The sequence below is a fragment of the Venturia canescens genome, chromosome 1, assembly GCF_019457755.1.
Source record: "Venturia canescens isolate UGA chromosome 1, ASM1945775v1, whole genome shotgun sequence".
NCBI classification, from domain to species: domain Eukaryota; kingdom Metazoa; phylum Arthropoda; class Insecta; order Hymenoptera; family Ichneumonidae; genus Venturia; species Venturia canescens.
The window spans coordinates 29,713,522-29,727,192 of record NC_057421.1 but is presented as its reverse complement, the minus strand read 5'-3'; the positions used below and the strand labels follow the sequence as shown (position 1 = coordinate 29,727,192).

Below are 13,671 nucleotides of genomic sequence, written 5' to 3'. Positions count from 1 at the left end.
CCAAGCAACACGAGTTTACACGTTTAAAGCTTCATCTTCTCGATGATGAACCAGTGGGTTGAGTTTTATTGCAACTGGCAAACCTGCCTTTGGTTTTCAAAAAATATATATTCGAGAATGTCTGGAGGTCACTTAACGAAACACAGCTTCAGCAATTCATCTTTCAGAGAAAGCTTTAGAATATTTGTATTCAGAATATTGTATAGGTTTAGATTTTCTCCTTGGAATACGAAAAGAGTATTTTCATAGGACGATTATTTTTTCCCACAATACAAATTGACATGAATCCGTTTAAGTTTATCCGACAAACAAATCATAAGATTAAAACTGATTTTTATTTCTTTAAAAAAAAATCTAGAAAATAGACAATTTCATAAAAAAGCTCTCTCAGTTGGATTTTATTTTTATCATCGATATATCCAAGCTTACAAAATTTGCAATCGTGCAAGCCTCCAGGCAACTTAAGCTGCTATGATAACGCTACCTCCGGACGACTTGGATTATACGTACACCAACCCTCGGGCCACTATCAACAACGTCATCTACAACTAATTGTGTGCAAACCACTTATCCTCCAAACTTCGGTGTGTTGCGCTTAGCAGCTCCCGATCTCCGACCAGAATACACCCTTCAGTCTAAAATCAACTCTGTTTAATATGAATGTATGTGGATATTAATATGAAATAGTTCCAAGGTATAAATTAGCACTCAGGAAGTATTTATCATAATGATTGACTTGACATGATGATTTATCATGATTGGACAACTCAAAAGACCTTCGGCTGATACTCTCGACCATGGGAAACTAGAATGGAACTTTTTCCCAATAATAACCCACCTTTATTTGTTTTCAAATCTCGTCAATAGTCCATTACGATGGAAATTCAGTTTGTTATTTTTTCTTAAACAATTGAAATATATGAAGTGAATGATCGAGCCTGAACTTCAGGACTAGGGCCCGAGGGGTCTACGCATAGAAAATCATTTTTAGTAATTCAGTATTTCAATAAACACATCTGATACAGTTTTATGATTATTGTAAGTGAAGAAAAAGAAACGCGCGAATCACCGTCCTGAAACCAAATAAAGACAGTAATCAAATTCGTCCACTTGAAAATTATGAAAAAAAAATAAAACTAACCGAGTAAATGGTGGCAAATAGCTCGAATCAGAACTGCAGTTCAAAACTGCTTCAAATTCGTTTGTAACATTTTTCACTTTATCTTATAGTACTTTCATGAATAATTGCAACTCCCTCTGAGGATGGATTGAATCATTCAACATTTCAATTAATCAAATAACAATAATGGAATCTCAGTAATTGGGTGAAGTTTATTCTTTTCAAAACGTCAACTTATGGTTTAACCAGGGAGTGTAAAAAAATAATGATTGTCTAGTTTGACAGGGGAATTTGTCTGATACTCGATATAGGTTGAATTGTATACATAAAACAAAAGCTGTACTATGGAATCCACATGTTGGATAGACAGCTCAAACGGATCACTCAACCTTAGCAATTCTCGTTTGGATTCATAAGCTAGTCTACAGCTGGCATATTGCATTTGAGATACGTGAACGACGTATCGAACATTACATGACGAAAGTTCTTTAATGATTATTCTCGAGAGCCAGAAAACTTTTCCAGAAAATTGACTTCCGCTCAGTATTAAAGAATTTCAAATCAAAATATGAATTTCGATTCAATTTTATATTTTGATTCCATGTAATTTTGGTTCGAAGTATGTTTGGTCGCGAGTTTCTTTTTCATATCGAATTTTGGGCCAACTATGAAAATGATCGTAAACTTACATAAAAATGGTGGTAATGAAGACAATCGTCAGAAGAATGGCATACGGTATACAAATATCGCACAAGCCGAGAAATTTCAAGATGAGATTCACGGCGATTAGAAAGATCACTGAATCCAGTACAGTACCATTAAAACCCATATCACTTTTTCCCATGAATTTGGTCAATCAAGATATCACGCGTTGGCAACGTCCACATATTTTGAGCACGTTTATTTAAGGTAGAAGATGGAACGTTTATTGAAACGTCACCATTGGTCTAATGATGACTGAAGCGTGTTCCATTCAACATTAGAAAAATTTTTTTTTCACTGAAGCCGTTACTGTTTCTTATAAATAGGAATTATTCCAGTCAGTCAAGTGTTAAAAACTGATATATTAATCAATAGCACGTGATGTGAAGAACGTAACGAGAATAACAAGTCGCGAAATATCGGTAGGAAAAAAGTAAACAGAAGAAAAAAACAAATAAAATCAACAAAAAAAGGCACCTGTCAACGTTTCGTCGGGCCTTACAAACATCGTACGTTAGCCGAACAATAACTGTGGCCACTGTTAAGATAAAGTTATACAAAGGCAACCGTAGGTGACAACATGACATTCCTAGAGCTGTATACATTTACAAATGTGAGGGGAGCTTGTGAGGTTTCTTGAAGCTCGTAACCAATGAGAAAGATACTTACTGCTGAAAGAGGGGGAAATTTGAGGGTGTCGGAATAAGCTCGTAAGAAAAAATATGTTTGTGTAACTACAACTCGTTAAATACACTGTCGATGATAATAATATTTGGTCTAACGAAATTCACGAGTAAAATGAAAGCAAAATGGGGTAAAGTAAACCAGAGGTTCAATCGAATTTTGCATCCCAGCAGGCAAAATATTTATTTCTATTCTCTTTGTTATTATATATTTGCCTTCGGTTGGCGCTCTGAAATAATTTTTCGATATGGCCATGTAATTTATTGTTATTGAAAATTTACCATGGCAGCATAAGAGCTTTTTGTCAATTAGCCAATATTTTATTTCACCGAACTCGATTTTAGATGTTCAACTATGCACTAACTTATCGTGGTAATACAGACTTTGGAAACATTATTAATCATATTCAAAGTAGCTTCTTTGGTAACAGAAAAAAATCTCCATCTTTCCTATTCAGTTTAAGTACTTATTTATAAAACGAATTATTTCTATCAGGATTCATGACTAGGAAAATTGTTATTTGAATAGAAATTGAACGATTTTTGTCCTGTTAAAACATCTACTCGAGTTAGTGTTTGCACACTTTTGATATTTCAGGTATTATGTTTGAGCTCTGTAAGTATAGTATTTCCGGACTGTGTATAATTCAAATACTATCGACATTTGTATCAAAAAACGATATGAGGTGTCAGTTCAAATGGAGCAAAAGAGAAAGTATAAAGCTTGATGTAACAGAAGGAAAAGATATTCTCGTCGAAAATCGATACTACCGTATGAAATGTAAGACGAACCCGTCAGGTTGAAACAGTGAAAGCAGAAGCCGTGTCTTTTTCACAATATTCGACAATACTTTCGAATAGCCGTTCTTCGTTTTTTTTATTTCATTATTTTTTTATGGACAAAGAAAGACAAAACACTGGAATACCTTGTGGAAAATTATTTTCTTGAGGTATTAATTTATGTGATTGATTGAATTATTTAATTGAATGAAAAGCTAAAAATTTCGTTCCAAGAGTCGAAAGAGCTAACTTTGATGGGGCCGTAAAATAAGGAATTCCTCCTGAATGCGAAGTCTTTTAACAATACTCGATTGTCTATCATTTCAATGATGTCGAGGAGCAATGGAACGAGAATTTAAATTATGCCTATGTCTGATATCAATAAATTAATTCCCAACTCATTAGTATCGAATACACAATAACTTAGCTACTTATTAAGGTGATTAAAAAAAAATTTAATTTTCGATTGGAACCAAACTCAAATGTTTCGTTCAGATATCAAAATGGACCAGTTAAAATATGAGCCATTAATATTAATATGAAGTTAGTGCGCATCGCTCTTGTCGATTTTCCATAAGAATAACACAGCTCATTTTTTTATTTTGATTTTTGTAATTCACGAACGATACGTCGTACCATAAAGTTCTAGGCATGTTTTTGTAGTGAGTTGAACATTCTACGAAAAAGGTCTGATTTTACTTTTCGGTAAATCAACTCGATCAACGGTTATTCAAGGTCGAAGACAAAATTCACTGTCATTATACCTTTTTCTCCAAAAAAACTCTCAGATTTTTCAGTTCAAAGAGTTCAAAACGAACTCAAAGTATATTTTGGAAACAGCTATCGATAGTACAATCTGGAAGAACTCGAACAACTGCAGTATTTATTCCAAGGAGTTCGCGAACATCGGCAGACATGCCCCAACTGCAATAAAAAAAACCCTCCAGCAAAAAATTTGATGTAAATGTGAAAAAAATTATTTTCAGGTATGTTGAAATTCTCATTGTAGGTAAAATAAACATCAGACCATTTTTGGAACTTCGTGTTACGTTCGAGCTCAAATCGTTTAAAAAAATCCATATCATTTTCGAGTTTTTCCAGATCGTACTATCGATAGTTGTGTTTTTCGAATTTTTGGAGCATCCAAATATACTTTCAGTCCGTTTTGAGCTTTTTGAACTAAAAAGAGTAAAAAATATACCCCTTTCTTGAGAAAAGGGTATATTGACCGTGAATTTTGTCTTTGACTTTGAATAACTGTTTACCAAGTTCATTTACCGAAAAGTGACATCGGTCCTTGTTTGTAGAACGTTCAATTCTCTCCAAAAATATGTCAAAAAAAAAAAATATGCCTTAATATTAATATTGAGGACTCATATTTTAACTGGTCCATTTTGACACCTGAACGAAACTTTTGAGCTTGGTTCCAATCGAAAATTAAAAAAAAAAAATGTTTCAATCACCCTACTACTTATGTAATATGATACCCAAATATATTTGAGATATTTGGCAAAATCAACTTCGAATGCGATCCCTGCCAGAAAATATTTTCTATCTTACATTCCAATCATTACGATTATTTTTTCATATTAGGGTGTATGTGACATCGAGTGCGTCATTCTCAGTTAAATCAATCGCCCTATCATAACTATTTTTAACGTAAGGAAACATTAAATAACTACAAAAATTTTTCGTCGATTATCAACTCTTTGACAAATAAATGATCAATCGAAAATCTCCCGGCAGTATAAACACAAATTCCCATCAACCTCGAAATATTTTTCGATTAAACATTTCACCTCACCCCCGAAACAGCGTACTTCAATACCGGAAGTCAGTTGTCATTGGGCTTGTTTGATTTGTAGCTTGAATCATAATGATCACGGAAGCGTGCTTACATAAATCCTTCTACCAACTCTTTGAAAGGATTTAGTGAGAATTCGGTCAATGTCGTTCTAGAAATATTCATAATGTAAAATTTGTAAAGTTATATTGCAATAAGCACACTGTAAAATAGATAATGTAGCAATTCTGACATATTAATAATAAAAAAAACGTACAAATAAATAAATCGCATGATTATAACATTCGAAGCATCAAAAAGTGCAAAACCCAATCACATTCCATTTACTCATACCAGAATTATGATCTCGTATGTGATTTTTGAGAGCCCAAATTGATAGATCGATACTTGTAGGGCAAAAACATGACTGAGGCTGCGATACACGTAGAAAAAAAAACAATTGCTTGATCGAACAACTTAACAAAAAGATAAAGAGTTTTGACAAACTGACATTCTCGAAGAACTCGATCGGTCGAAGTGCATGCACTGATAGGCATTTGTGCACATCGGGGGACATCAAAAAGGTTTTTCAAAGCGTTGGAATGATTTATTTTGTCGCAAAACCAGCTTTTATTATTCATATTAATATTTTTGTTTCTATTTTTGTCATTATTTTTAGTTTTATTCGTTCGAAACATCGCGACGACTTCCCATCGAGCGAACCGGTAGCCAAGCGATCCAACATCAAACATCGCAAGCGTGTACTGGACGTGCCTGTGCTCTTGGATGTGTCAGGTTCATGGAGGTTCAAGGAGGTCTGTGTGCCCAGCCTTGAAGGTCACGATGGGAACATACAAAGCCTCTGTGAACATTTTTGTGCATTCGCCAATGAGTAAAGCTTCGTGTTTTAAAATAATTGTTCAATTAATTTTAATTTTATCTCGCGCACCCAAGAGAAAAAAGCCGAAAACAAATCGCTGCGTTAATTGAGTACATGCACGATAGAGAGTGGTTTGATTTTTTCTTATTAGGATTTTCGAACATACTTCAACACCATTTTATTTCTCGAACATTAGCTTGGAAGCCATCATGAATTTCAAACGGAATCAATGATTTTCTGAAAGCTTTCCAACAATAGCATTTTTTCTTTGGAAAACGCAGACGGGTACAACGATTTGTAATTCGCTACAATTTTCTCTAGTGATTTGAAAAATCGTGATACTTATAATAACAGATACACTCTGATACTTCAGCCGTACCAAAAGCTATAGCCGCAAAAAAGTGTTGTCACGTGTGTCTGTCGGTGTGGGTGTGTGCGCGAGTGAATAATAGAACACATATGTTTGTATGCAAAGAACCGATAAACACGTCAAACCGAGAGAAATATGTGAGTAGCGTTTGAATGAAAAATCATTAAGTTTGTCCTTGTACCAAAATACTACAATCGATAGTTCAAAACTTTTCGAATATTGCTCATAAGATGATAACTACTCCGAGAGATTACCCATATGTCAATAATGCTTTTTTGAAAGTTTTATTTTTATTTTTTTTTTTTATTAAGGCGACTTCAAACTGCAATCATTTTCGTGAGAGTTTCATTTTGAAAGAGACAAAATAGTTCCGTTTTGAAGTGTTTTTTCGATTTTTTTTTTTTTAAACGATTGAACGGACTCACCGTTGTCGCGTCTTGACACGACGGTAGCGACGAAAATCATTGTTTGAAGAGTCGTTGGGATCAAAGCCCCGGCGGTGCTTCGGCGGGGATGACATGGCCGCTTTCTTGACTGTATCGTCAGCTGCGATGACCTTGGCGTGATTGCTCTTTTCGTTTGTACCGATGTGATTGCTGTTGCGTTGACTTGCGTTGTTGTCGTTATAGTTATTATTGTTGTTTATGCTGTCGAGATTGATAGTTGCGTTGAAGCTGTTACGTGCGTGCAGTGATCCGAGGGGCGGGGGTGAAGGTAGAATAATAGTTCCAGGTGGTGAATGATGATTGTTTGGATGGTAACAGCGACACGGGGCGGGTGGCTCGCCGATAACGAGGAGACGTTCCCCGTGACCGACGTGGTGTGGCACCGCGTTCAGCTTGTGCCTCGTAGCCCGCTCGGTGCCTGGCCCACCCATTCAACTCGATGATTGACGTCCGTTGACTCCACTTCTGCCCTAACTGATGACGAAATCTCAAAAACTTCCAAACTATTCGCCATACGAAACCACTTTATCATTATAAGTATAACGGGATCATGCTCACTTCCATATATACTTTCACGTTAATCAATTAACATAACAATCTGACTGTTGATCATTTCTAACCCATTATGCAGCATTCACGCTGTACGAGCATTTCCAGTCATTCGTTCACAATCAAGCAACACGATCCATCACCCTGCACATCACTAATTCTACTACTGGATTAATTCAATGTGCAACGTTCCTTCTTCACTCAGCCTTTTCACACTTGCTACCTTCGCACGATCTGCGACACACTCGCAACTTATTTTTCCCTATCCCTCTCTAGCCTCATGATGCTACTACTCTTCTTTCCAACCGATACTCAATCTATATACTTCCGGTACTTCCCTCTCATGTAAATATATAGTCACACCTCCACATGCACCGTGATACCTTCGATCCAACTGGATTCACTCCCCACTTTCCGTCTTCACTATTGAATCATGGGAAACTGACAAATCGGCATGATCTCTGCTGCACTTCTATCAAACCAGACTATTTCCGTTCAATTACTTAACTACCAATCAACCCTCCAGCGTATCACCTCATCACCGGTAAATCCTTTCAAAGCACCGTCGCATATTCAAATCAAATACTAAGATGATCACGACAACGTGCTTGCGGCTCCTCCGACGCGCACATGTTGTCAATCACCACCAACCATCTTTCTCTATCTCTGTCTATCGCTACACACATATACACAAACACATACACAACTGTACTTTTCCCGCTACGCAATCCTTCTCTCCGAATCCTCTGATCACAAATATCTCCATCCTCTTTCGTCAAGATTACTCAATTAGAAAGAAAGAGGGAGTGCGTGTATGCGTGTGAGAGAGAGAAAGAGAGAAAGAGTGAGAGAGGAAGGGAGATCAAGAGCGAGACAGTAAGAGGAATTGTGGTCCCGGGATGCTCCGTATGGTGGCGTCAGTGAAGGCTGTGACGACAGGGCACTGCGCTCTCCTCCACCGCTACCGGCCGGCTGGTCGATACGTTGAAACGGTTGAAACATACGAGAACGACCCTGTCGCCTAGTTGGCACGCTAACCCCGATTAGGTTACCCTACCGTGTTATATACACATATGATCTACATGAGCTACCTTATACGACCTGATTTCAATAGTGCTAATTTTCAGCGTTCACATACACGTCAAATGATCTCTTGGTTCGATAACTCACTCGCGAACGAAAACAACGATTTTATTATTTCCTTCTCTTTAAACTTTCCCCTCCAGCATGCTAATTAGAAGAGTTTTTAACGCGGATGACTATCAGAAGACATTCATCTGGGTATATGTTTGGCGGAACGATGATATATGGAAGGTTACATCGATAGGTACACAACTGGATGCGATGCATCGGATTTTCAGGTTAAACCAATCGGTTTTGACCCACTTCTCGAATCATGTGCAATGGTTCGAAAATAAGTAAAATAATGAAGTGCTCGATTTGGAGGAAGACTTCGGGATTTCAATGATACCATTTTAGCATCAAATGAGATTCTGCACATGGATATTCGAGTTTTTTCGGTGTACTTTAACTACGAATAATCCTAGGAATAATCCACCTATTCTCCTAATTCCATATCGTGAAATAGACGATTCGTGAAAATTCTACCAGAAAATGCTGGAGTTGATGAAATCACGTACGAATCTCAACGAGATATTTCGCAAGCCGTAAGTGTCACGGTTTTCACTTGGAATTACACACAACTCGATCTTTCACACATTGCATCAATAGGCTGGGTAAAAAGAAAATAAACTTAGGAGTTAATTGGGTTTACTATATCTTATGCAGGTTGGCCCGATCGGGTCGTCTTAGTATTCCAGAGTAGGCTTTGGTCCGTTGTTGGCGTAGTTTGACAATACACGAATGTTGATGGAAAATCGATGAAAGTTAACCAAGAAAAGAGTTGTGATTCTCTCTCGAAGCTGCGATAGATAGAGCAGAGGTCGAGATTGTACCGATTCTGGAACCACCAACCGAGCGCACGCGCGCGTTCTATTTCACCCTCTCCCGGGATGCTCGCGATTTAAAACAGGAGAGATACCGGAAAGATCCAACAGATGTCGTGATAAGGGTGAGACGTTCGAGAGCCCGTATTTTCGAGGGAAGTTTGGTAATCGGTCGGCTAGGACGGATATCCTCAGAGCTGCGGATATATCGGAAGGTCCTTTGTCTTGTTCAACTTGGTGGATGGAATCAAGAGCAGAAGTGTTATATGGTTGACTGGTATGACGCGAATGGGATCACGGCGTCGGAATAACTGACTGCGGGACCAACCGCATCCCCCGACTTATGGCAAACCGGTAGGCGGTTCTTTGCCGCTTGTGCGATTCCCTCGGTTGGCCTCCCTGTCGGGGTTGAGAGTTGCTCTACCAAGCTAAGCTGTATATACATATATGATACACGTTCAGGTTGGTTCTTTATTCCTTTCTCTCCTACGCAACCTCGATCGGCAACGAGTTCGCTCCCACTCTTTCTCTCAACGATTTGCTCTCTTTTCCAACCCTCCTTTCGCCGTTCTCAGTTTTCCCTTTCTCCTTTTACTCTTTCACTCTGTCACTCTTTCTCTCTTTTGCACTCTCGAGGCTTTTCCTCGCGTGTATTCGTGTCGTGAAACAGTTCACCTTCGGTACTGGGTTATCCCGAGATACACCTCAAAGCCTCTATATATTCATTGTTAACCCACTCACGATGTGCCCGTACATGCTACGCCATGCTCGATGCCCTAGCAGCATTAGCCTCCTAGAAAAATTGGTTAAGCAGCAGGTAATCGAACGCTTGACGACAGGAAAAGCTTTTCAGTAATCCTGACCTGCAGGAAATTATAAGTATTCCATCCGCTGCCTGATTCCATGATCGTATATAGTCATTGAAGAATAACACAAAGATCAAATTCCGACAGTCGGTGCGATAGATTATATTACTTCGACCCTGAATAAATTCCCCTTAATTTCTAGGTCAGTTCTTTTCTGTTCTCACGTCTATCTTTAACGTTTTTTCCACGATGTCTCGATTTATTCGATCAGTTTTTTTTTTTTATTTTTTTATTTTTAATTTCAATACGAGAATAATAGTAACCGTGCTGTAGTCCGGGAGTGGATAATTTACGTAGTCGGACACATCGCTGGTAGCCTTTATTCGTCATCTCTCTATCTGAGTTTTTTTTACTTCATTTCATTCTCAAGGGCACTTGCTAAGATAATTAAGTACGTCTGTAGATCGAACGTGTGAAATATGCAATCTGCAAATAAACGCTGTGTGGCAGGGAAATGAGTAGTCGAGATGTATGCGCAGGGCCTTTATAGACCATCACCAACAACACGCATCAGCTAATGATATGTAGAAAAAACACGGGTCTCTTCTAGAACTCGGCGTCGTTGAAACATGTAAGAAAAATATGGGGCGTTCCACGCCAAATCGGACAGTTAGAAAATTAGTTATTTTTTATTTTAACAATTTTTCGATATCTTTTAGTATACAACAGAAGAGCCTTTCTGTTCAGTTTCAAGATTTTTGAAATAGTTATTCAAAGAATATTGAATTTTCAAAAAAATTGCTTTTTTTGGTTTTTTTGTTCGGAAATTTCTCATTAATCCCCACGACCGAACTGATCTCAAAAATTGTTAAAAAAAAAAAAATAAGTTCAAAATAGAAAACCTTCAATATCAAAAGACACACTCCCTTTTAAAAACAGTATTTTTTTATATTTCAAATTCTAAAATCCTCATAAAAAATTCTTTGACATTTTTTTTTTTTTTCTGTAAAGACCATGAAAAAACAAAGATTCTGAAAAAGAGCTTTATGCAAGTAATAAAAAAAAAAAACTCGAAATTCAACAAAAGTGCTATTCTAAGGGATACTAAAATGTGTAAAAAAATTGAAGAAATAAAAAATAAACATTTTTCAAACCGACTGATTTGGCATGGAATGCCCTGTATACATTACGATTCACCGCGGGCAGTATTCGAACTTATGACCCAGGTCAACGATATAAGTGGAACTTACCGTTTTACATTTGTGTTTCGATACCCTTAACAGTTCATCAAATAGCCCGTACGCGTGAATTTGGTCGAGTTTTCCATTTTGATAAAATTATAATGTGTGTCGTGCGTATTCGTTAGTTATATCACAAAATGACACAAACTTTCAGTCATTTCATTGACGATATGTATTGATTGTAACTACTTCTTTTTCTGTCTTGTGTATTGACTCTTGTTTACAGGCTTTCACCTATTACAGGGTCAGCTTGGGTCTGAAGTTAATCTCCCCTGGAAGACTAGTTTGGTTCAGCGACCAGGTCTCCATGCTGCCGCATCTGACTTCCCCTTCTGTAGCCCATTCACCATGGACTCAGGAAGACAAGAAATCTGTCCCATTACATTCAATTCTGGGTTCATCCCATGGTGCCAGAGCTACGTTCTATATACATATGTTACATACAATGGTACAGGCACTTTTGGATTTCCCATACGTACATCGTAACAACGTATTTTTTCATTATCATAGATTATTCTATTACACAGGTCGTAGATAATTTATTTTTAAATTTTTTATTTTTAAATAAATTGCGTTCTTTTTTTACAAAAAATCTTATTGTTAACTACAAGAGGAGCTAACTATACGAGAGATGTCGGGATCTTCAATTGTCGTAATGCAGAGTGATTTCCCATCCACCCAAACTGTTATTAACGGTTATGCAATTACACAAAAAATGAAATACTGTGATAATGAGTAAGTGTCTGGATTTTTATCTCATTGTATTGCGATTGAAGGAAATTTTAGTTTAGTCTACTGCACTCGTTCATTGACCATTGAAGTTGGAAAAAATATTTCAGGTAATTTTTAAATTCCAAGCGAAAGTTAGAGGTTATGTGAAACATGGAATATCGACCTTCGCTTAAAAAACGATTTAAATGTTTGTTCCGGATACCGTACAGAGAAAAAAAATGTATTTTAAAGTGATTTACATCATTGTTAAGTTTACCCGATTTGATATCAGAACAGCAAATTTGCATGTTCACGTTTCGAGGCCAAAGAACGGAAAATCAATAAATTAAAATGGAAAAATAAAACGCATTCTCTCCTCTCTCTCCCTCTCCTTTTCTCTCTATCTCTCACCTTTATATGACCTATATGGATTCTCCATAAAGTTATGAGCTATTGTCGGAAAAGTAGTGTTTATACAAGCTCAGCTATTCGAAAAACTCTTGGATCAAAGCTTTGGTTGCTTGATTTAACTGCCGATAAATAAGCGTACTTATGGAGCATTTGACGTCCGTTGGAAGCACTATTTGGATGTTTCTCACGGAAGTGCTCGCGCGCTTGCACGCTCGCAAGGATGAAGGTATTTTTTGAAGATAGATGTTATCTTCAGGGTTACCAGCGGAAGATTAGGATTCGGTATGCTCGAGGATCGTTATCAATCGGTGGTTGCAGCGGGAGCTTGCTAGAGCAAACTGCACTACTATCAAGTCCCTTGCTCGTTGTCGAGCTGAAAGCTCTTCAAGATTCCATCAGTTTGCAGGTAGATGGCGTGGCAAACAGCCGTACCTCAAAAATATATTCGGCGGCTATAATTTATCGAAGTATTAGCTCTTCCGAGACCGTTGAAAAGCCGATATTTTATAAACAGTGCCGAACTCGATTCATATCTGCGTATTAATAAACAAATTACATAAACTTTTCTAATAAAATTTTTTTTAATAATTTCCGATACGTCCACGTGTTTTTTTTTTTTTTTTTTTTTTTTTACTTATGAACCATATCAACACCCTCCACCAAAAATAAATCGCTCAAATGCATAATGTTATATCCAATAAAATGAAAACCACAGTGAATAGATTTTCACCAGATATATTGCGACATTTACTATTCATACATTCGCACCGTTCTTAATTTTGAGCACATTTTTTCATGCACTCGGAACGTTCACGGACCATTTTCAACGAATCGAACTTTTTTTATTCAGAGTATGACGAAATTCACCATTACGTTTTTTGTACGCACTTAATTCACTTAACTCAATAACGTGCTGAAAAATACATATTTTTTGAAGTTTCGTGAAGAAGGAATGAAATGATAACCTATCATGCTTGCAATAAATTTATCGTCATTAGCTGCTCGTACCTTCGGTTGATTACGCCGGCTGGTGCGGTTCTTTTCGCACCAACAAACGCGCTTCTCATTCCCGCGTGCATGACGAATAAATCGAAAACAGAAGAGCACGATCACCGCTGGTAGTGTTTCACGCATCGAATGAATCAGACTATCTAGTTTTCATTAACGAACGGTGAGGTGCAAAAGTCTATTCCCGAGCTCATTTGCACTGGGGAATTGTAATGCAGAGCGTATTGACACTGAA

The 13,671-nt window shown here is 37.3% G+C and overlaps 3 protein-coding genes across 8 annotated transcripts in view; 1 reads left to right on the top strand and 2 right to left on the bottom strand.

Annotated features, from left to right (window-relative positions):
• The window catches only part of shaker (Potassium voltage-gated channel protein Shaker), a 203,604-nt gene that overhangs the window by 122,339 nt on the left and 67,594 nt on the right, over nucleotides 1–13,671 (bottom strand). Inside the window, exon 1 of one of the 4 annotated variants that reach the window (XM_043433658.1) lies at nucleotides 1,810–4,471. The exons of the other annotated variants lie outside the window; for them this stretch is intronic. Within the exon in view, the coding sequence (XP_043289593.1) occupies nucleotides 1,810–1,964 (155 nt within the window). The 5' untranslated portion in view covers nucleotides 1,965–4,471. Of the gene's footprint in view, nucleotides 1–1,809; nucleotides 4,472–13,671 lie in introns of those variants that run through there. 4 annotated transcript variants of the gene reach the window in all.
• On the bottom strand, nucleotides 5,675–10,175 carry LOC122419251 (uncharacterized ENTR1 family protein-like). 3 transcript variants are annotated; one of them, XM_043433663.1, is made up of 3 exons: nucleotides 9,088–10,175; nucleotides 6,744–7,238; nucleotides 5,675–5,930 (listed from the first exon to the last, which is right to left on the bottom strand). In XM_043433663.1, exons 2-3 carry the CDS (start codon nucleotides 7,193–7,195, stop codon nucleotides 5,876–5,878), a joined length of 507 nt encoding a protein of 168 aa, XP_043289598.1. In that variant the 5' UTR covers nucleotides 7,196–7,238; nucleotides 9,088–10,175; the 3' UTR covers nucleotides 5,675–5,875. The 3 variants fall into 3 exon arrangements, with proteins under 3 accessions (XP_043289598.1, XP_043289599.1, XP_043289597.1); XM_043433664.1 differs by lacking the exon at nucleotides 9,088–10,175 and adding an exon at nucleotides 7,697–9,054; XM_043433662.1 differs by lacking the exon at nucleotides 9,088–10,175 and having other exon boundaries at nucleotides 6,744–9,053.
• On the top strand, nucleotides 9,644–12,344 carry LOC122419253 (uncharacterized). The gene is made up of 4 exons (XM_043433667.1): nucleotides 9,644–9,721; nucleotides 11,550–11,754; nucleotides 11,918–12,041; nucleotides 12,146–12,344. The coding sequence occupies exons 1-4, from the start codon at nucleotides 9,707–9,709 to the stop codon at nucleotides 12,147–12,149; spliced, it is 348 nt and encodes a 115-aa protein (XP_043289602.1). The 5' UTR covers nucleotides 9,644–9,706; the 3' UTR covers nucleotides 12,150–12,344.